At 39.2% G+C, this 24,252-nt stretch overlaps 1 protein-coding gene across 1 annotated transcript in view; it reads left to right on the forward strand.

The window, feature by feature from the left end:
- Positions 1-4,973: 4,973 nt before the first annotated feature.
- The window catches only part of LOC119888496 (fibroblast growth factor receptor-like 1), a 75,888-nt gene continuing 56,609 nt past the window's right edge, over positions 4,974-24,252 (forward strand). Inside the window, exons 1-2 of the mRNA XM_038699072.1 lie at positions 4,974-5,522; positions 6,635-6,738. Of these exons, the coding sequence (XP_038555000.1) occupies positions 6,678-6,738 (61 nt within the window). The 5' untranslated portion in view covers positions 4,974-5,522; positions 6,635-6,677. The remainder of the gene's footprint in view (positions 5,523-6,634; positions 6,739-24,252) is intronic.

Genomic DNA, 24,252 nt, shown 5'->3' on the forward strand with positions numbered 1-24,252 from the left:
ATTTATTTATGTATTAATAGCCTAATATAATGACTAATCATAGTTATGAGTTCTTCTCAGATAGAAGGCTGCTAAGTCTGCTGGAAAAGAGTGTTAGAAACGCTGTCGTACAGCGTTAACAGCATGTTACTCTGCTCTTATATCAGGTAGCCCTCTCAGCAGACGTAACACACACACACAGCTCATGTCTGCCTGTGTTTCTGTGAAAACTACAGCTATGGAGATGTTTCTTTGTGTGTAAATATTGTGAAAATGTTCTTTTGTTATGCTGTTGGAAGAGCTGCTATATTTAGCTGTGGTTGCTAAATGGAATTATAGATGCTTTTTCAAATGATTTTAGTGCATCTAAATACAAGGACTAAACTGTGAATTTCTATTTTTGAATAAAAAAGCAATGAAATATTGGGCCCTGTTTGTTTCATGTTGACTTTTGAAGGTTTGAACTGACCATTTAAAATACAATTTAGTGAACTTTCTGTTTAATTTAGAGGGGAGATATAAGTTATTTGTTTAATTCCAGGTGCGTGTGTCTTGGCACACAGGCTGAGCACTGGAATGAGAGTAAGTTGATGACTCTTGTTTTACATAATGCTGGTTATGAGCTCCCGTAAAATTGTTTGCAGAAGCCAATGTGAGTCAGCATTTCTCTACATTAAACGAGTTTAGCCAGGGAGGAGATGATGGCTGTTCTTAAATCAAACAACTGCTCCAGTGTGGAAGAACAAGAACAAAAGACGGGTGAACAATAAAAACATTGTGGTAAGACTTGGTCACTAATAAGCTAAAACCAGCCAAAATCAGTGTAAGTTTGTTAACAAAAGTGACTTTTTGTCTTGCCTTATATTTCATAGGAAGTGGCTTGCAACTCTATTAACCTATTTTTTTCTTGATCATTAAGCACAGTTTTACCACAACAATGGATTATTTCCTTAAATAGATTACTTTCATATTCTCTTTTTTTCTTGTTGAGATCTTTGCAAAAGTTTATAGCAAAATCCCAGATCTTTAATTTAATAAATTCCCATTTATTAACATTACTTTGTATTAAATCATCATTTTCGATATCTCTTATCAAGCCTCTGATCTTGATGCAATATTCTTCATTTTGTAATAGACTTGCGTTAATTTTCCAATATCCTTTATTTGTGGTTTTCCTCATAGAGGGTTCTAAACTCAGGTCTATAAAGCAATGATTAGATAACGGTGCTATGTAGTCAATTTGAGGCCACAGCTTTCTTCTTTCCTCCCAATCCTCCAGTGGTAACACTTCAGCAAAACAAATGCCTTTATCCTTGCAGACTGGAGAGTCCTTGGTTCGTCTCCAAATTTCTTCCTTCATTTGTCTTTTGGCAAACAGAATGATGACATATCCATCTTTTTCCCAACTCTGTGCACAATGTCAACTGCTTCATCCATTTTTGACTCCATATCTGGGACAATCTTACCAAGGATTTGAGTGACCTGCGCTCTGATGTCTTCGTCCTTCTTTTCTTCCAAACCTTTGAGACGGAGACACCATCTCATTCTGTATCTTTCTTGTTCTCTAACTCTCTCTCTCTGAGTTCGCTGTTCTCTTTGCACAAATTGTCATTTTGTTTCTCCAGGAGTTTGACTTTTGTCTTGCATTCTTTCACCTCTTCGGCATTAAACTGAACTGCCTTTGATAGGCTAGTGAACATGACACTGCTTTGTTTTGTCTGCTCACGTAACTCCGTTAGCTGCTCATCCACTCTCTTCTCAAGGCTTAAAATATTCCAATATTGTCTTATTAAAGACACCATCACTCTCACCATTCCTTGTCGATTTGTACTTCTTTTCCACAGGCTTCTTATTTAACGGTGTCGAATCGTCTCCGTGGTCCCTCTTATTCAGCAGCATAACATCCATTGCGTAGTCATGTTCCACTTCTCGACCCCTTTCTTTTCTTTCAACGTTTGGCAAAGTTTTCTGTCCTTTGGGGTCCAAGTTTAATTTGGTTTGATAAACTTTTGTGTAGTCATTTTCGCACTGAAGAGTGGATAATCATAAATTTGAACTAAACATGGAGACAAGTTCTGACGAGCTCCAAAAAACGTGACTGCTCAACTCGCCATGTTGCTCCGCCCTCCCCCTCTGTCGAGATTCCAAGCAAGCTGAGGCGATACTAAAATGTGTGGTCAGAGAGAATCGTCACTATTCACTGCATCATCATTGTGTGCCTGACAGAGGCCAGCAAGAGAAAGTTCTATATGTAAAAATTTTCACACGTTATTTCATCACTAAATCCACTTCTGAGAAGTTTTGATGTGAGAAATCAACTGTGTAGATTTAGAATATTGACAGTTATACGAAAAGTGATGGCGGAAAAATATGTGCTTGAAAGTTTTCGGAGTTGAGGATCTCCGCAAGTGAAGCCTGCGCCAACCCGAGGGAGAAGGTCGCGAGGCCGGCCAGCCATCACAGAGCCCTCTGGTCCCACCGTCACACAGACCGCTGCAGCAACAACGGCAGAGTAAAACACAGCTGTAAGATTTTCATACCTTTCAAACCTGTAACACCCCGGCGCTGAATGTGGGAATCTGTTTGTCGTAGTTCAAAATGAGTGAGAGAAGTAGTTGTAGTAAAAGCAAACAAAACAGAGAAGATGAGAGGGAGGCGTCTTTATTGAGACATGTGCCATCTATTCAAAAGGAGCCAGAAAGAGAATCAGTGTGAAGAAGTTGTGGAAGATGACCGAAGTTGACGAGCAAGCTAACCAGGGACCGGAGATGGCTATAGCCTACACCGTTGGGCCTTGTTCGGGGTCCTGGAGGATTTAGTGATGAAATAAATAATGATTAAAAAAAAATCCAATTTCTACTTGGACTAATATCAAGAAGTTGAATTATTTGAATATGCTGAGCTAAATTAGTTAAAAGAGCAGTGATCGCGATCGTGTCACTTGGAGCAGGACTGTGAACCTAAACTAGTGCAACAGCTGGGAGAGAAGCGGGAGGAGCTCAAGCGGGTCTGCTAGCGTGTCGGTCGTGTTGCTGTGCATTACCACCACCACTCCACTAGATGGCGCTGTCGCAAAAGCACTACGGTCGCAGGATTGCGGGGGTCCTGAAACTGCAGCCTCCGGTACTGCATACATAATGAGCTACATTGAGGGGTACTATCTGCAATGGAAAACGGAGGACAGCCAAGTCGGGGCGAGGCGAGGCGAGTTGAGCTGGTACTGGTAATGGTAAAATGGCATTATATAGGCTACACTGAACAAAATTATGAACATTTTCATATTTCTCTCAAATATTGTTCACAAATCTGTGTTATTAAGCACTTCTGCTTTGCTGAGATAATCCATCCACCTCACAGGTGTGGCATATCAAGATGCTGATCAGACAGCAAGGGTATTGCACAGGTGTGCCTTAGGCTGGCCACAATAAAAGGAAATGTTCAGTGATATATATTTTTTTATGTACCAAGCAAGAATTATCCTTCAAGTAGTTATAGGATTAAAAAAATCCAATTTCTAATATCAAGAAGTTGAATTATTTGAATATGCTGAGCTAAATTAGTTAAAAGAGCAGGTAATAAGAAAATAACAGCACAAGCTCAATCAGCATGTTTTTCTGGGATGAATCTGATACATTCCCAAATATTTTTGCAGGCAAATATGTTATTACAGGACTGGATCCAAGTCATGTCCATCTTTCTATCAGCCTGCTGCGCTGTCCAGAATGTCCTCTCTACACTGAGATTGAGCCAATACCACAGGATTACAAAGCGATGTGCTGTTCTGTTTATCACCAGCAGATGACACTAGTGCTTTACAGAATAGACTCATTAAGGTCAACGTCACGTTTAATAATATTATTAAACGTTTATAAGATTAGTCTCTTAACAAGACAAGATTTTAACATGAGTATTATTATTGGACAAGTTAAAATTAGTGAATGAGTACTGCACTATGCAAAAATGCCCGACCAAATGCATCACATAATATTAGTGCCTTTATCAAGCTGTCTGTACATTGAGATACAGTATTTCAGTAAAAACACAAAGACAATTTAAGATTTCGGAGCATGAGTTGAAAATACGTTTCAGTCTGCAGGATGAATCATTGCTTTGCACAATACCTGCATTATTCCTACAGGACCCCTTCACAACTGAAACATATTCCCGAAAGACTTTTTTGTATCCAGTAACAGATCCGAGATTAATCATCGACAATCCTCTGATAATCCCCATGATGTCTTCAGTTGAAAGACTTGAAATTTAATATACTGGTCTTTTATGTTTCATAGGCCCTTTAGTGTCGCAGGACTACAGGAGGAACCTAATTCATAGGTGTGTCTCATACACTGAAGCGATCATAGCATTTTGCTGTAATTACGTCTAAATGCCATGAGGAGGCAGTGTTGGTCCATAATGTTGCATCACACAAGCTTTTACCGACCACAGTGCAAAGCAATGAAGTGTTACAGGCTATATGCACTATGCTCCATAAATAGAATAAAATCGAACAGAATAGAAAAATAGAAAATTGGAATTACTATTTTAATTCTACAAAGTTCCAAATAAAACTTATAAATAACTTATAAATAATAATACTGCTACTACTTCTACTGCTACGACCACTACAACTAATAATAATAATAATAATAATAATAATAATAATAATAATAACAATAATAATAATAATAATAATAATAATAATAATAATAATAATAATAACTAAACGAATAAAGGTAGAAAATTAGGAATGGAAACTCACATTTACTCCTATAGCCCTCCTCAAGATCCCCTGGAAGAAAGTGCACCCATTTTGTGCATAATTTCTCTTACTAATAAGTTATATAAGTTAATTTCAGTTAATGCCCCCCTCCTGTCCCTACACTGCTCCAAATGTGTCCAGCACGGTTCTACTCACTGATTGGTTCGCTCTCTGATTGGCCTACCCTCTGATTGGCTCAAAGTTCCGTACAGAGCTAGACTGTCGACGCAGTTTGTTTTCTCGCCTGCGGCTGAAATTTGCACGGTGAACCGCTGCTGGAGGCAATGTGGATATAGTGTTGAGGTTTTCATTTTAATATATACATGTGCATAGTCACGCAAACAGGCGGAAAACGTAGAGAAAGTGTTTCCTTTTCTCTTTTTCTTCCTTTTCCCGGCTGTTAGTGGTCTCCCGCGAGCGTTTTACATGCGGACTGTCATTCAGAAATACTACAGCCTGCATTTGGAGCGCTCACGTGTTTGACCTTAGTCTGTATATATTAGATTTTTCCTACATTTATACTCATATTTTTCCGTTCTCTTAGTTATATGTTACTTTTGTATACTTTGTCAAAGTCGACTTCATTTATTACAACAAGTTGACGTTGCGGTGACAGTACGTGTCTTCACGTTTGTTAATGACTCTTAGTTTGAATCGCGGATTAAGTTATCGAAGCCATAAAATCACTGGAGAGGAGGTGAGGAACTTTTTCCGGCATCGTATACGTGCAGGTCATCAGAGGGTAACAGACTGTGGATATCTCATCACTGCTGGGAGTTTTACAGTAAGTCTTTATTGATAAGCCAAAGCCACGGTTATATTTAGATCATGGATATCAATGTTTGTCTGTCGCACTTTACAATAAGTTTACAGTGGCTGTAAGTTAATGATTTACATTGGCGTGTTATAGATTGATTTTAACTAGTGATAAATATAAATTTATTAGACCTCCAGTCTGGGATCATGTAATCCAAACAATCACAGGTTGCAGGTTTCAACTCCTTTGTAAGATGTTTATTGTAAATTAAGGGAAGGGAGATTGTTCTCCCTGTAAGATAAGTAGCCTATTGTAGGCAAATAGAAACGTGACTAAACCTTTGGTAGGTTGAAAATCTACTCTTGATTGCAACAAATCAATTATCCTGACTGTGAACTGAGAAGCTGAGGCTGACAGATACTGATCATAGATACAGCGTGTGAAGTATTGAAATAAGATCTCATAAGGTTCAGGGAAGAATTTATGTGGCGGGAAGATTAAAACCACTGTAAGGAGAGACATATGGACAGGTGGACAGAATAAATCTGTAAGGAAATTAGTTCGACTTCCAGAAAATCTCTGCTCCTGTGCAATGAACACCTTACTGTTTTCAGTTGTGGAATTTTTTGATCCAAATAATGTTTAGAAGAAAGAATACCCTGAATAATATCGAAGTGAGTGCATGTATTCTTTAACCTGCATGGTAGATTTTGAAAACATCCACACAGGAATTGATGGTGTTCTCTGTCTCACTTTTATTCACAAAAGCAAGATACTTTTTTTTTTTTTTGCTTTCCTTTATTAAGGAATAAATGTATTATTTTCTACCACATTATTTCTGCTTTCATCTTATCAAAAATTCAAAGGAAGTTTTCACATAGATGCTCTTAAGATCAACCAGTTGGTAGTAAATTTGGTTTGAATTCCATTGCACTAGGAGTTATTTTGGCAGCAGTTAATTAAAAAAACACATCAGATGGTGAAATAATGATTGTTGCTAGTGAATTTTTGTAATAAATCACATACTGACAGTGGAGTACATGTTTGTTGATAAATTGATGGTTAATATATGGAAAAAATATGAATTGTAAATTAAAGTCTAAATAAAGAAATATTTCTCACATTTCATTTCCTTTCAGATCAAAGAGGCTCAGCATTCTTCTTCCTGAAAATTAAGCCAAAATGGAGCTTCTCTGGTTCTTTCTGTTGCTGGAGATGGTCCTGATGTCTGCTGCTGCCAGGGGTGAGTAACTTTGATTTCAACAGAGACCATCATCAGAACCCGCAGTAAGATACATCAGTGTCACCTGGCATGGAGTAGATTTACTGTACTGAAATGTCCTATTTTTGCGTTCTTGCTACACTGCTGTTCCAGCCCCTAGAGGATTTGTTTGAAACATGGTGGTACGATTGCTTTGACTGTGGTTTCAGACACTACTGTCTCATTAAAGATGAAAGTGTGATGGGAGGACAGTGGTAGTTGCAGGAACTAACCCTCTCCTCTATCTTTTCCTTCTTTTCTATCACTTTTATCTTATCACTTCAACTTAAGAACCTAAATGATCTTAAGTAAATAAAAACTGAGGCAGATAAAATCATATTTTAGCCACAGAAGTGGCAGTTACTCACTGCAGCTATATTTCTTTCTCTTCTATCGCCTATTCTTTGGAACTATTGTACTTTTTGTCTACTTTGAAAAGCATTGTGCTTTGTAACATTTTTTTTTTATTATGTATTGTTAATTTGCTCAGATTTTGGAATATTTGCAGACACTGCTGGGGTAAACTTTACTTAATGAATGCTTTTGCTCTTTAGATAGTCCGTGAACCTTTGACTTTGTGTGGTTATTCAGTTACTGTCAGGTATTCTTGCACTCACCTGGAAGTAGTGTGGTTTTCTATCTTCTGGATATTTTGCAAGGATGCTACCTTGTTGGCTGTACCTTGTTTCTTTCAGTAGAAGATAAACATAATGAAAACAAATACAACAGAATCTGTACATAGATAAGATCGAGCTATGACCCAGCCTGCAGGCATTATGGGCACACTGTCGTGGAGTTGGCGCCTGTCCTCGAGATCACACCAATGATGAGTTTTCAGTTGGAACAAAACTGCTTTCAGTGAGGCGAGGCCGGGCCAGCATGCAGACACGGGGCCGAAAGTAAACACAGGGCCATAGACCACAAAGAGATGAGATGAGATTAGCCTATTAGGGGTGTTTGCTGTGCAGTGCCGCAGAATTTTCTCCCCCTCACTGCCTGCAGTCTGTCAATGAAACCAGGATAGGCAGTAGTGAGAGACAGAAGGCGGGGGTAAGAATGGAGGCAAGAGAAGAGGAGAGAGATGGAAGGAAAGAAAAGAAATCAGGTGAAGGAGAAAAGACGGGGCCTCGGGACATAGGAAAACTGAAGTAATAATGGATGATAAAAGAGAAAGAACAGAAGAATGGAAAAGAGAAAATGAACTAGGGAAGGAAAGAGATTATAGGAGGGGGTGTGAGGGAGAGGGCAGGAGAAGACAGAGGGGACCAAATACCATTATGAACCTATTAGAAACTGAAATTCTCCCTTTCCTTGTGACAGGCTAGACTCAAGTTGCCCGACAGATCCTCTCTCTTGGTTAAAGTACAGTATTAACACTGGAGACATGTAATTGAAGCTGCGGTGAAATGAGGTTATAGGAAAAAATCTGACGTTTTTTTCTACATATGCCTCATGCAAGTGATATAGAGCAGAAAGTGGAAGGTTTCATTTTTAGCAGAGTTCAGATAGACAGCGTTTGTTTATATGCAAACCAATTTTAAAGGAGAAGTTATTATTGCTGTTTTTGGTAATTTATTTTGTTATTGTGTAACACTCACTGAAGCTATGTCAGCTGAAAGACATCACGCCAGTAGGATGCTGGGGTTTAGTGGCTCTGTGGTCTGAGGTTCATACCATGTAATTGTGAATTTGTGGTTTTGAACTTGGGTAATGCCGCATGTCATCTATTCTCTCATCTTTGAAGTTCCCTGTTTACAACATATAGTATAATGTTTAACAAAACTCAAGAACTATCTGAAACATGGATAAAAAGAATGCAGGAAATTACAGATTTTCAACAGATGTTTTTAAAACCAGGAATTTGCTATCTTGCCAATATTTAAAGCACACTCTTTCTGCTAAATGTACCTGCAGCTTTACCCAATCCCTGGATTATTTTTGCACCAACAAGAGCCAAGGTCAAATTAAATTATTTTTCGACTTCTGCGGTTCAGCATGCTTGCAGTTATGTTGTTGCCAGTGCACCTTGATTTCCCCTGACACTGTCTTCTCCGACAGAGCTTCCACCCAGGATGTATGTTGCCCACTGCAACTTCCACCAGTTACTTGTGGCCTTGCACTTTTTAAATGTTGCCACTGTTGCACACAAAATGAAAGAAATTGCATTGCAAGTAATTTTGAAAAGCTGCTGCTAGTACAGTCACTTTTGGCCACAATAGTGACATGAAGATGCGTGAGATCCTAATGAGACTGATTGACCATAAGCTGTTGTGAGAGTTGCCAAGTACAACCACAACAATCTACTCTTAGGAGTTAAGGGCTTTGCTCAGTGGCACCTGGAGAATAGGAGTTGAGGACCAAAACAGAAACGTTCAACATCAAGTCTGCAGTAGTACTGCACTATAGCTGGAAAAAATCATATAAATATCAGAATGATTTAAAAGAGCATATCTTAAACTCTTAACACTGAAGAGCCATAACAATGTTAAGAGCCAAGGTCAAATTAAATTAATTTTCGACTTCTGCGGTTCAGGATGCTTGCAGTTATGTTGTTGCCAGTGCACCTTGATTTCCCCTGACATTGTCTTCTCCGACAGAGCTTCCACCCAGGCTGTATGGGAAGGTGAACAAGCTTCACAACTGTCCCAGTCAATCAGAAGGGTTTGGGCCAAGTAGGTCTGTGTTGAAAGAAGATACTTAAGCTACTTAAATAAATCAAAACCTTCCAAAGGGTCACACTGCTGTTTCAACCCCAAGAGGAGTTCTTTGAAACATGGTGATACAATTGCTTTGATTGTGGTTTCAGAAACACCTGTCTCATTAAAGCTGAAACTATTATGAGAGAGGACAGTAGGAGCTGCAGGAGGAGTGAACCCTCTCCACAATTTTTTTTTAATCACATTTATCTTTTCTATCGCTTAAGTTTAAGAAGACAAATAGAGAAAATTTAAGGCAGATAATATCATATTTTACTGTATCACTTTAGACCATTTGCAAAAAAGTTGCTAAATAAACAATTGATTCAGAATTGTTTGGCATATGAAATGGGTGATGAAAAGACAAACTCATAATTTCAACTTCTAGTTGTTAAGTAAAAAAAATTCTATGAAATGGTTGACAGATTTTTTAGAGATGTGGAAATGTTTCCTTTGACAGTCCGCCCTTGTTGCATTCTCCTCTGTTAGAAATGATGCAGAGAAAAATTTTCTATTAGTGACTTGGTGACTACTGAGCTGTCCCAGAGAAATATGCATAGCAGAGGTGGGTTACTCAGGGCAACTGTATAAACAATGAACAATAAAAAGCAAAATATCATAGGACACACCATGCCATTTAAAATTGTAAATGTGAACTCTTTTGTTGCCTCATGTGTCTGGGCAGTCCCCTTTGCACACAAGGTTCAGTTGCAGTAAATGTAAAGGCGCTGTTGTATAAATCCATGGAGTTATGTCTAACAGCACATTTATAACTGCAAAGCACAGAATGGCCTATTGTAGTAAAGATATAGTTGAATGAAGCCCTTGTATTGGAAAAAAAATAGTACAAAACAATTCCTGGTATGTAATGGTAATGGTAACTGTTCCCTCAGTGTCCCCGGAGAAGCTGTTTTCCACTCTGAGTACTGATTGGCAAATGGAGGCAGTAACATTCATATAACTAAGGGCTTTGCTGGAATTCTACAAAAGACAGAGATGAAGACAATGGTTTGGAGATGGAGGGATGTAACAGAGTAGAAAGAGTGGAAGAGGGAGCGAGATATAGATGGGAGAGGAAATTATAGGGAAAGGTAGCCAACGAGAAAGAACAGGAGGCAGACTGAGAAAGAACGACAGACAGAGATGGAAAGAGATCAAGATGCAGCATTTACATCCTTACTGCAGCAGATGTAGTCACATAAACTTCACTCCAGAGGCTTACACAACCATGCTGTTTTAACCAGTGTCTGGACGTCTGAGTTGTGTGTGTGTGTGTGTGTGTGTGTGTAACTGAGCATGAGACTGAGCAGCTGAGAGATCAGCCTTCTGTTAGCTGAGCAACATTGAGCTTGAATACAGGGGTCAATGACTAGTAGTAAGCCAATGCATTCTCGGCTGCCTGCAGCTCTACACACAGTTAGGTTCAAGCATGCACGACAGGAAGGACAGGTCCATCTTAAAATGCTTTTTATACTGTTAAAAGTTAGTTTGACATTTTGGGGAGGGCTTTTCCTATCAAGAGTTACAGATCTAAAATGAAGCTTGCATTAAAGAAAGCAAAGTAGCATATTTCCCAAAATGTCTTAATTATTCATTTAAAAGCAGCAGGACATTTAATTCCTGAGTCCATTATGTTGTGTAGTACTATTTGTCCTACTGGCCAAATGTAGATGAAGTAATGCTACATTAATATTTCCTCTGCAGCTAGCAAGTAACAGCATCCCCCAAGAACATTCTTCTCTAGCATTTAACAATCTTACAGAGAATACCAATTTAGAAGAGCAGATGTTGTATTAGTCTTCAGTGGAAAAACTTGTAAACTGTTAGCTCTGTTGCTCTCTTGAGGGCTGATGATGAGGCAGGTGGCAGGTGAGTATACCAAAAAACGTTAGACACTTGGAATGCACTGACATAGAGTTTGTTTATTGGTTCATGCCTGTGTTTCTGCATGCTCCGCACACACACATACATTAATTGGGCATGTGATGTGAAATGCCACGTGTGTGTCAGATGGTTATCAGCATTTCAGATGGTATTTATGTAAGCCAGCTGTTAAACACTTCACGGTCAAAAAACCGAAGCAGAGCTGAGGATATTAATAATGTGATTATTGAAGTTACTCCCGCAGAGATTAAAATGTTTGGTGTGCTTTTACCTGTGATGTTGTGTGTGAAAATGACCTACAGTGTATATCATCACATCCCACTCTTGTCTTGTCCCACTCTTCTACCCCAATCCTTTAAAGAAAATTTAGAAAAGACAGGATATACCAAGACATGAGATGATTAATGTGGGTTTGTGTACATTGTTTCTTGATGTACAGTTATGTCTAAACAATTTAATGTTTTCCATGTGATTGTGCCACAGCGACCACCCAATATCTGGAGCTAGGTAGAGGGAAAAAGAGACAGAGATGAGAGGATTTGTTGTTATACTAAGTGTAAAGATCCAAAAACACATTAAAAATGCATCTTCATTGTATTGAAGTTGCCAAAAATTAGACACACATGGAGCAACAGAGAAAAAGAAAAGTCCCTTGTCACTGTAGACAAAAACAGGCAGACAGCGCAGATTGTAAACAACCGCATATACACAGATGCTGAAAATTTATACAACCAGAGGACGCTACCTATAAATATGACTTAACACATGTAAGCATACACAGGCGCACACACACACACAGCCCACAATCACTTAACAACCTCCTGTCCCACACACTCATTACTGAGGAATGTAATTAGCATGCTAACACTAACATTGGTAGGTAGGAATGAATTATGGTTAGAAAGAATGGACTTGAGACAGTGACCAGAGAAGCAAGCAATGGATAACTGCCAGAGCTTGAAACTTTTGTAGAAAAGTACGAGACAACTAGATATCAAGACCAACAGACAGAGCTGTCAGGAAAAACTTAAAAATAGTACTTAGCATTGTGTAGCATCTTAGCCTAGCTATCTTTGCTGTCTACTAGCAATAGCTAACCTAGAAATTATGCATGCTTGAAACTTGTTCCATTGACATCGTTACTCTATCAACAGCTATATATTGTTTTTTCACATTCTTCTGAAAAATGTAGCTACTTATTGTACGTCACTTTGGACAAAAAGCATGCTAAATGCCCTGAATGTAAATGTAAATGTTACTACTACTGGATGCAGTTTCTCCCTAGGATTGTAGTGGAAGCCTGATATTTTTTTTTTGTTTTTCCTACAAATCGCATAAAGAAATGGAAGGTGGATGGAAGCGCTGGATGAGCATGACAGAGGGGAACGAAAGTGCCTTTAAAGGCCACATTCAGATGAAAGAATTAGTACTATTATTCCTCCATGCTCAAAAGGAGACTCATCTAACTTTTTGTTTTCATAAACCCTTTGGACCATATTTGTGCTTCTTTGGATGTAGTAAATGAGATTAGGTATTTTGCATTTTGGCAGATAGCGTATGATTTAGGGCTGCAACAACTATTTTCATTTTTATAGTGAAAAATATCCATCCCGGCGTTTCCAGTCCAACTTGACATCTTTGGATGTCTTGTTCTCTCTGACCAACACACCCCCTCAAAAAGATTTTCAGTTTGCAATTATATTTCAACCAAAGTAAAGCAGCAAATCCTCATATGTGAGAAGCTGGAACCAGAGAATATTTGTAGTATTTGCTTGAGAATGGCCTAAACAATTAATCAATTATTAAAGTAGTTTCTGTCTATTCTCGTTTCAACTCTGTTATTAGTAACCTGCTGGGTCAACTTCAAGCTAAATGGTCTTGGCATAAGCAGTTTCCAATTTGCAGGGCTAAGAAAGAAGGGACATGCAGTGACTAAATAGCTCAATTAGTAGTAATAACAGGTATTATGAAGGCCCCCTTTCACTGAAAATTGAGATTTGGTGATAAATGTATGCTCACTAGGTATTTCAGTATTGAAAACCCTGGCCATGGTTACAAAAGCCACTGTCTAAAAAGGAGTTATAGGTGACCAGTGGATAAAAAAGGGTTCATTTTTGATGAATTATGCTAACCAAACCCATATCGTTGTGTATTGTCCCACACACCATTTTAAATGAAAGCTAAGTAAAGTAAGCACTTATTAACCGTTTCATTACATGGTGTAATAAAGCACATTGTGTTAGTTGTGGTAGGCATCAGCCTGTCTCCTCATGTGAAGAATGGAGGAGGAGGAGGAGGAGGAGGAGGAGGAGGGCATTTTGATTCCTCATAGAGTAAATAACTGCATACCACAGACAGATGCTTCGAACACACAACTTTACCTCGTTGTAAACAGACACACTCACATCAGTAAATCCCCTCCACCCCGCTCCTGTTTTTTAAGCATGCAACACGTCCTAAGTCACAGCTAACTATCATAAATACCATTTGACATGCCGATAACCATTATATGGCCTGATGGTGTTGGTTCACATCTGCCTGCCAGCCTCAGTGTTTGCACTGAGTGCAGTGGGATCCATATTATCATAGATGGGGGAAACGTTCATCAGCATCCGCAGATGAAGGTTTTAGAAAATTGCATTCTTTCTAGCATGGGACCAAAATTTTATATTTTTCCGTTGGGGAAGAACATTTTCATTCATTCATTGTCAAATTGTTGGTGCTTAAGGTGGAAGTTAAAAAAGGCGTATGAACTGATCTGGGTCTTTTTTAGGGGACTCCATCATGCAGTTTAATTTATTAATTTAAGTTGCTAGCTGGATCTTGTTGTTCTTTAAATAAGATAAACTGAAACATTCAATGCATATGTGTGTTTGTGTTTGTTGATTACACAGTGATTAACAGACAAAGGGAAGCTTCAAAGGGCACAAATAACTCTTTCAGTTCCTCTTGTAAAATCCTAACGTTTGGGGCCATATGTTGTCTGGTTGGCTGTTTGGACAAAGAGCTGTGAGAAATGAATAATAGAAAAAAAGGTTGTCAGAAAGAAAATGCATTCATCATTTTATTCTTCTGTTTTTATTGTAAATTCTGTTTGTTTTCACAGGTTTGGAAGAAATATTTGTAGACTTGAGATAACCTTTAGATAACCAGCAGCCTCTCTCTCCCAACCACTGTTGTCCTTCTCAGAGTTTTACAGGGCCTGTTAATGTTAAAGGCTATTAGCCCACATTTAGATAAAGTCAATGTTTGCTTTGACTTTGCTAATGGTGGCGTAGTAATGGGGCTGTCTGGACATTCTCTGTGGGGTTTGATGGTGTGTCGCAGTGATGCGAAGATGTGATGTGTGTTTGTGAAGGGGGTGCAGCAGAGAGAAGAGCGACAAGATAAGATACCAGTAGATAGCTTTTAGAGAGAAATGGAGGCAAAGAAAGAAATGTTAAAGAACAATGACTCCTTAACAAACAGTTTCCCCTTTGCCCCCCCTTAAGTACCTTTAAGAAAATATTGAAATCCAAGACACTATGTTTGAATGGCTGTGTTCAAATGATTTTGAGCATCATCCCTAAACTTCACCCTGATTTATTTAGTATCTTTAGAAACTTTTGAACCTTTTATTAGAATGAATAAAGTTCTTTATGTTTAAACAGTGTTTGATTGCACAGCATGAGCTTGTATTAACAATGTACAGGGTTAAGACATTCAGAAAGTTAAAGGAAATCTAAAAGAAAAGGAAGTTTCTCTCTGTTCTTTCTACTCTCTTTCTTCCCCAGAGTCTCTTTCTCTCCTACATAGTGCAGTATTGTGTGGGTTGTGGCGCCACAGTGCTGTATTGTGGTCTCAGTGGGGTTGGGGTATGTTTGGTCAATGCTACAGCACTGCAGGTCAAAGGTCCGCCAGTGCATCAGGGAGGGGTCAGGGAGAGTGTGTGCTTGGGTTTTATGTGTGTGTGTGTGTAAGATAGGGTCAGAGACAACACATGCCAGCACAAGAGGAGACTGTAATAACACACCAGGAACCCCACAGGACAACACACACTCTGCTTTCACTCATTTATCTCCTGTCTGTCTCTGTTCAATAACCTCATTGACATGTTTGTCAGAAACAGAATGACCAAACCTTAATCACAACATTCAATCCAACTATTATGAAGATAATGACTTGCATTGTCAGTCAACAAATAAGTTGCTGAGGAAAAGCTGAGCAATCATTTACTCACATTTATAACACTAGTGGATTATCTAGTGGAGTAGTAAGTGTGGACAACTATGATATGTCAGTGGTGTCTTGTGTATCCCTGCCTGACAGATGCAGACCCTTACACAACACCATGATAATTTCCTAACTTGTCCACAAGGATCTGCTGTGAAGGTGCGACAGTACTCATGTATAAACTTCATTAATGTAAAGAACAAAACATCTTTTTACCATGTTTAGGACATTTGCCAGAATCTCTGGCAGATTTTTTTTTAATGGTTCACAACATGCATTTTATGGGACGTGGGAGGTTTAGTCGTTAACATTAAAACACTATTTAAATTGACACTGACACACCTACTTAACCCTAATGAGACTTTCAGCGCAGTTGATAACTTTAATAATTTCTTTTATCTTGAAGAAGTGATTGAAGTTATCATTTGATGGTTTTTGCGACCACATAATGACTTTTACATACCAGATACCGTTTTGATACCGATATATATATTCTCTTTCACCCCTGGTGGTATCTAACCATGCAGCGAGATTGGTTCTCTTTACCCAGCGTTGAAAATGTAACAGTGAAACGATGTCCGAGGTTACTTTAGATAATCAATAGACTTTGCAGTGAAACAAAAGAGGAAAAACTGTCCACAGGGAGGTCTGCATGAGTGTCACTCACCTAATTGTCTGTATTTTACTGCCTTTACATCATCTCTCTCTTCCTCTGATCTGTCTGTTCTCTCTGTCACATTGTATCTCCCTTTCTTTTGGGGCAGCACAGTGGCCTAGTGGATAGCACTGTGGCCTCACAGCAAAAAGGTGTGAGTCTGCATGTTCTCTCCGTGTCCATCCAAAGCATGTCAGCTATGTTCTCCAGTCAGTGCTGTTTGACCTGGCACTGCATTTCACTCTGGTCCCCGGGTGCTGTAAAGTGGCTGCCCACTGCTCAGGGATGGGTGAAATGCAGAGGATGAATCTGTGACAAATAAAGTAGCTTTACCTTTCTGACATTTTAATAACTCTACCGCTTTCTTTGTCTCAGCTGGTTTCTCTCTCCCTTGTCTACCATTCAGTAAGACCCTTTCCTACCCCTTTAACACCCTCCTACCATACACACACTGTATCCAGCTGTTATTCCTGATACAAATGAGATGCTGAAAGGTGATCGCTGGGACAGGAGACACAAACCCTTGTTTTCTTTGGGCTTCAGCCTGTCAGATTGGGTCTGGTGCAGGGCAAGTGTGTGTGTGTGTGTGTGTGTGTGTGTGTGTGTGTGTGTGTGTGTGTGTGCTATTAACTGTGATAGAACGACAGAAACACAAGACTATTCTAAACCAAAAATACCAACATCATGACCTCAGTCTCCTATGTCATTGACATGTTATGGTCAGCCACACTCTCTCTTCTTGGTTGTTTATTTGACATACAGATGACCTTTGGTCCCTTGAAGTGGAGACTGATCAGGCGTAGGATGTTAAAGCAGACAGCTTTAGGAAATAGTTTTTGTAAGCTATTGCTGTAGCTTCTAGCTATGACATATCATGCTTGTTCTGTTGAGCTGTTTTTCAAGTCAGTTTGAACGTACACAGTCTTTGGTAATGCAAAACCAAGTCATATGTACTCTCTATCTATCTATCTATCTTATCTATCTATCTACATTTTGCATTTACCAAGTTTCATTCTTTAATCTAAATGGATTCTCAAGGCATATGCAAGGTCAATATCATGCCTGTTTCATGTTTGGCTCTGCTGTGTCCCCTCTTCAAAAGCGGGGAAAACTATAGTATTCTTTATTGAAATTATCACAAATTGTGTGATATTCCTTGTTGTGGCACGTCTTGGGCAAAGGCCAAAAAACTAAACCGTGGCACAAAGTTGAAAACCACCACACATGAGGGGATGCAAACGCACTTGTCTTTTTCTGCAGTGCCAGCTGTCGATGTGGAATCCATACTGCAGGGGGAATGTGAGAGGAGTGTGAGAGATGTGGGGGTGGGTTCAGCAAGACGGGGACCCTGGAGGGGGCAAATACACTGGTGACTGTGACGATGTGGCCTAACAAATACATTTTCATTGTCTTTCTATTATTGTGTGATAGAATAACTTAATTTTTATGTCATGTTTAGAAAAAGCTGTTGTGATTGTCCACACTCAAAGGTGGTGTAAAGGGCTGGCCGTCATAGAGGGGAGAGATGACGATCGTTGTTGAAAAATGGGGATGAAGGCACCCAAAAAGCATTTCCAACTGTCTCACCTGGAAGACACAAATAAGAAGTGACAGAAATAATTGAGTAAAGACTGAAAGCAGAGAGCTAACAGAAGTTCTTACCATGCTTACCTGCTCACCTTCACTGCACTGGCCAGTCACTGTGTGAGATGAGTGTGAATGTCGGATTCTGAGTTTCAGAAAGTGGCTTTAAAACTGTGAATTAGGCTTTGTTGTTGTTCTGTTGTCCTCTTGCTCTTCCCGAGGTTTTTTTCCTTTTCCCCCTTTAAAGCTACAGCAGGGAACTCTTAAAAATAGCTTTTTTTCATATTTGCTAAAATTGTCACCATATCCTGACATTAGTACATGAGACAGATAATCTGTATAGTGCTAGTGTCTAGTGTGCTTAATGCCGTTTCCAAGAATCTATCCCTCCTGGGTCAAAACAACCAATCAGAGCCAGGAGGAGTCTCTAATTCAGTGTCAGTCACTGCTCGTGCACACTCTGCGCAGCCCCCCTTCTCGCGCATGCTCTTACTCAGTCAAGCTCAATATCTTCAGTGCAGCTTCAGAAGTTTTGAAAACACAATTGCTGAGAAACAACCAAGAACTGCCCATCCCTCCTTTGCCAACCACAGCGTATAGTGTAAAACACATGTATTAACACGTCCCGGCTCCATATGCAGATTTGGGCTCATGATGTTCGATACCATGAAGCTTGTATCAACGAGTGGAAAAGAGGCATGATGGCACACAATGGGGAATAACTTTTGAGGCGGGACAGTGGTGTACTAGCCTCTTATCCCGCTGTTAGATGTTATTGCAGCTGCCTCTGAAACCTAGGCCGCAAGCAAGAGGGACCGGGGTCTTGGTGAGTCTCTTGCCGTGGAGAGCAAGCCCTATGTGAGATAAAGTTATGCAGGACGACCGGCTCCTTCTTGTGGGTTTGGTGGGTGGGGCTTAGCAGAGTGAGAGATGCGGAAAGTTTTGCATTGTACTGTATGTTCAAATGTTACCGCAGTAAAATGTAAACAGTTAATTTTGGGAGTTCTTACTCTTTTGATCTTAGGGTCTAAGGACTGAGTGTTTTGTATGCTAAACAGACAAGCAATGTTTTAGCATTATACATAACACTGACTTGACTTGAATTAATTTAATGCAACAAAAATCTCTACGTTGAGCTAGAACTCCTGCTCATAGACAAAAGCCAAAAGTTAATAACTAAGAAGAGACTCTGACAGTGTGTTCTGACACAGTGTGGTACAAGAATTTTAGGGTTCACATACAGCCAAAGTAGCCACTGCATCCTGTGTTGATTATTGTTAATAATTTGAAAAGCACTGGAGAGCGGCATGACTGGAATTTCTTGCATTTCTTGCATTTTTCCCAAAGTAACAGGCAAAACAATGACCAGATCTGTAAAAATTTAAAAATATCTCTATTGGTTACAGCCACAGTGAAGTAATCCAGAACATTAAGCCCCTGCCAGTAACCACACAGTGCTGATGTCTGGCTGAAAGGCCTGCAGACCAGTTAGCTGTGTTAATTATTTCCCACTATATCACCCTTCATCACACTGGTCAGCTCAGCATACGTATTATCCGGAGGTAATCCCTCTGTTGTGCTGGTACCATTATCACACAGGGACACAACAGGCCTATTCTTCCACACGTAATTAACAAAGGTACTTATGGGCTGCTTTCTGGGATTTAACTGTTTTGTTGGCAGAGCTTTAGGGAAGGCAGTGGGATGATGAAGGTGGGGAAAGCAAAGCTCTCAGATCAGTGGTGTAGTTGAGGGAGTTAGCTGTAACCATTCTGAAGTACTTGTAGTGTATGTGAGTGTTTTCATTTTGCTATCCTGCAAAACCCCACACCTCCAACATATAAACTTTTCATGAGCTAATAATAAAAATGTATTAATAAAAATGTAATACTTATACACTACTACATTTTACTTTTTACTCCACTCTACATGTATTTGATGGCCATACTTACTAGTTAGTGTGCAGCTTTTGATTTTACATACAAATCATACAGTATTATCTTTATTGTTGTATATTCAACAGTATATGAAGTAGTTCTGCTATTGATGCTGCTTACATTTTAAATGATATAATGACTAATGATTACTAATGAGATGGGTCTGTTTTGCATAAGTACTACTTTCAGCCCCTACACATTCATACGGGAGCTGACATCTTGCGCTGGTGATGTAATTTGGAACTAGAGTCTGCAAAGCACTGGTAGGGTCTAAAGCTGTGGTATCGAGGTCCCACTCATACATAACGTGAAACTCGCTTTTTGGTATCAATTAACCAATTGAAACCAAACTTATGAGAAAAGTTAACACCTTAAAACACATCTGTGTAATAAGAACTATTTCTAAAAATAACTATTGCAATGCCCTTCTAGTAGGTCTTCCAGCTTACACAGTGAAACCCTTACAAATGAGAACGCAGCTGATCTGGTTTTTGAAGGATCATGTCACTCCATTACTCAGTGACCTCCACTGGCTACCCGTGGCCTCCCAAATCAAATTCAAGTCATTAATGCGTGCATACATGGTGACTACTGGGTGTGAACCCATCTACCTAAACTCATCTGTGACCCCACGATGGTGGAACGAGCTACCACATGCCATCAGAGCAGGGATGTGCCTCTCTAACTTCAAGAAGCTCTTAAAAACTCATCTCTTCCGAGAGCAGAGCAGTTTCTCCTAACCCTTAACCTCTTACATGCACTTCCTGTGTTCTTCTTCTTCTGTCCCCTTACAATTCTCTTGTATTGATTGCACTTTTTTGTTAACTTTTATTCGTATTTACCCCATTGATGCCAAACGTGCTATTAGCTCTTACTAGTATTTATTGCTGCCCTTACTGGTATGTATTGTCATCGTCTGCCAAATGAGTAAATGTAAATGTAAGAACTACCTAAAATGACAAAAAACATATGTGGGAAAAATGCAGTTTGTACAAACAAGTGAATTCTTTTGAGGAGAGAATGTCCAAAAGCATGCGCGATTATTCCCATCTGAACAATTATCACATCTCGCACCACTCTTTGACAACAAGGTTTTCGCTCCATCTTTAAGTGTGGCCTTTAAGAACAGCTATAAACACTTGCCTGCAGACATATAAATGGCTTGGAAACCAAACATATTGACCTCTTTAGTTGAAGTGAACTGAAAACTGACCATCCCAAAGTAAGATTTTCTTTATTTTTAAATTTTTGTTACAGTTTTTCTCAGTTGCTTTGGCACAGTTGGCAAAACAAAAATGGTTCCTTTGATACAGAAGTCAAATGATGATTCAATTCAATTGCACTGTATTTTGAACTGTATAATACCCAGAAATGTTTATCAACATACTTTGACATACAAAAATTTTAAAGCCAACTGTCATAACCTTTCAATCATACATGTTTCATACATATTAGTTCTCTAGTAGTGCCACAAACAGATTAATCTTCTTAAAATTTAAATTTAAGCTAGAAAATCCACAAATTTCATCACATGGGGCAAAACTGAGTTTTACTGTAAATATAATTCTCAGTTGCGCCTCCATAAAGGCATAGGCTCACGCTCACCTGCTCTCACTTGCCATCAGGTGTCATCAATAGAAAGACTAGAATCTCCCTCTTTTACTAGTGCGCATATGATCTAAGTGTGCAAGTTCAGTCCCATGCTGAGAAAATATCAGTGTGGTGAGATGAGATGTACAGTATATGAAGCAGAGCACTAAGAGCTGAGTCAAACTCAACTGTTAAAGGTTAAAGGTAGCAACTTTAAGGTTTGTGTAAAACATCATCATTTTGCAGTTTTCTTTTCTTTGAAGACTTCAGGAGACATTTAGATGCCAATTGACATGGGGAGATTAGAAAAATAGATATGTAGGTTAAATACATGCAATAACTCATACACACACCTAATCCCCTCTCTCTCTCACACACACACACACACAGTAGACTAAGATGAGACAGTGACCTGAGCTGAACAAATGGATTTAGTCACGGCTGAGGATTGGTGTGGAATGTGGGAGGGGGGCACGAATGTGTGTGTGTGTGTGTGTGTGTCTGAGTTTGTTATGTGTTACGTGCATGCTTGGAATGTCTGACTCCCCACCCAGTGAACCAGAAAACACACAGGTGGAGAATGAGGAAGAAATACAGGAGGAAGAAGGTTCTGTTTCTTCATTTGAAATTAAGTCCTCAACTTTTCTGCCTTGTGTTCTAATTATTGATTCAAATTATATATATAAAGTTTCACTTACTTTACTTACAGAATATAGATAAGTAAAAATGAACCCGACACTGTTAACAATGATGTAATATGCGAGAAAGGTGAGCAAATTAAACCTCTGTTATTATGTCATAACCGTACAAAAACAAAGTCAGAAGTCGCAGAAACAAAAGCTAAGGAGAGATAGAAGACTTGTTTATACAGATGATGGCCCAGTAAGTGTTGATTAGGTGAGTTGCACATCAAAAGATGTCTAGATGTGAAAAGTGAAAGTTTTTAGACATCTAAGTCACATCAAACTGTCTCTTTGAATGGCTATTTACTATTTATTTGCTATTTAAATGGCTACATTTAAATTTGTGGCAGGTCTTAACAACACACTGAAATATGGCAATTGAAATGCAGTTGCGAGAACCGCTTTCGCGTTTTGTTTTTATTTGCTTGGTGACTAACTTCAGCACTGAAATAAATGACCCTAAATTAAGAGTTCATTTGTAATTTAGTAATTACTAGTTAAAGTGTCTGATGTTTTGACCTTTCACGGTCACCTACTTGAATACAACCCTTTTATATCTTATCTACAATTATTTAACTGCTAGGAAGCCAAATCCACGCGTTGAAATGTTTATGAAACCAGTCTCTCTTGCCATCTTACACTGTGTCCTTCTTTATATGTGTTATGTCAATATGAAAGGCTCCCTTACAGGAAATATTCACATCTTTATCACTAAAATGGACCACAGCAGCTGAGTGTGTGTGTGTGTGTGTGTGTGTGTGTGTTATCACTGCTGTTAATGAGTAACAGTGTCTGCCTCCAAAATGCTGATAAAAGTCAGGTTGAGGACACCTGTTTGCTACGCACAGACACTCACACACACTCACAACCACCAAGAGTGTTATCTTGCACCAACTATGTCTTGCCTTATCTGCAGGACACGAGGCATTCTCCAGACACACACACAAAAGACACGCACCTAGAGCATACTTACTACACTGCTATACAAACGGATGTACTTACGACAGCCATTCTGATTGTTTGTTTGTCTATATAGTTGTGGCCACTGCTAGTGCCTGTAACCTGACAGTGACTGAATAAGTAAATTGACCTGACCTCGGATATCTTACATACAACCCTACACCTGCCACACCTGCATTTTCAGGGACAGACTTTGCAACCTAACAAGTGTTTGTCAGAAGTCAGTGGTGAAGGTCTGCTAGAGTGAAATGGTAAAAGCTGTTTACATGTCTGAATTTTGCTGTGTAAATCTTGGGCTTTTTTATTCATGTGTCTAAGTCTTAAAATAAAGCATCTAACTCTAAAACCTTAAATGCAAAATTTGTATGTGTTCCACCTAGGGTTGGGTATCGTGCAGCACAAAAGCGCTGAATTGATATGATGGAACGCAGTGATTAATCAGTGACAACTGATGTGAATTGCAAATAAAAATGTACAGAGTAGTGTTAAGGATATCAGAAGATGAAATAAACGGAAAGCCAAGCTTGTGTGATAAACTTGCAACAGTGATGAACATGTCTGGAACCGCAGCTAATGCTGAGGGGCTGTTAAAATCACACATGGACTCGGCACCTACAGGCACGTAAGGAAAAAAATGGCGTTCTTTTAGTGTGTTGCTTGCGTGTTTAGCTGCAAGCAAAACCATACAAATAATTTTTCCTCTGTCTGGTTGCAAAAAGGATCAAATGCAGTACTTGTTTGATACTACTCCATACTGGGCTATTTCAGTCGATACCTTCAAGGTATCGAGTAGCAATACCCATAGTTCCATCAAACAGAATCAGTTTCCTGGTATCTGAAGATGATATTTTATGTTATGTGCCTGCTGGATTGGTTTTAATAATGTACAACATTTTTACATATTCCTGAGAAACATTTATTGCTTAAATGCTGTCACACTTCCTGGTAATTGGAAGAGGACCACAGTGTCTGCTCTCTCTGTCTCAGGTCTTTTTTTGCCCTCAAATAAACTCCTCAGCCTCCAAACACTGACCAGGCAGGAATAATGCACACACACAAATACGCACACTAAACTGGAATAGTACATGTGGCCATATGGCCTATGCCTGCTTACAGTGTTTATTCATTCTTTTCCCTGCTCACTTTTTCTTTCTCAATTCACTTTCTGTCCCTGTTTGTAAAGCAATAATGATGGTCAAAACTTTCCTGGATGCGCTGAGCTTACCAAACATGATTTATTATCTGACTAAAGTGGCACTAAAGCTTGCAAAAACTATTTCCTCTTCAGTTAAAAT

The sequence above is a fragment of the Micropterus salmoides genome, unplaced genomic scaffold (genome assembly GCF_014851395.1).
Source record: "Micropterus salmoides isolate LMB-PRFRI ecotype aquatic unplaced genomic scaffold, ASM1485139v1 Ms_hic_scaffold_5, whole genome shotgun sequence".
In the NCBI taxonomy this organism is placed as follows: Eukaryota; Metazoa; Chordata; class Actinopteri; order Centrarchiformes; family Centrarchidae; genus Micropterus; species Micropterus salmoides.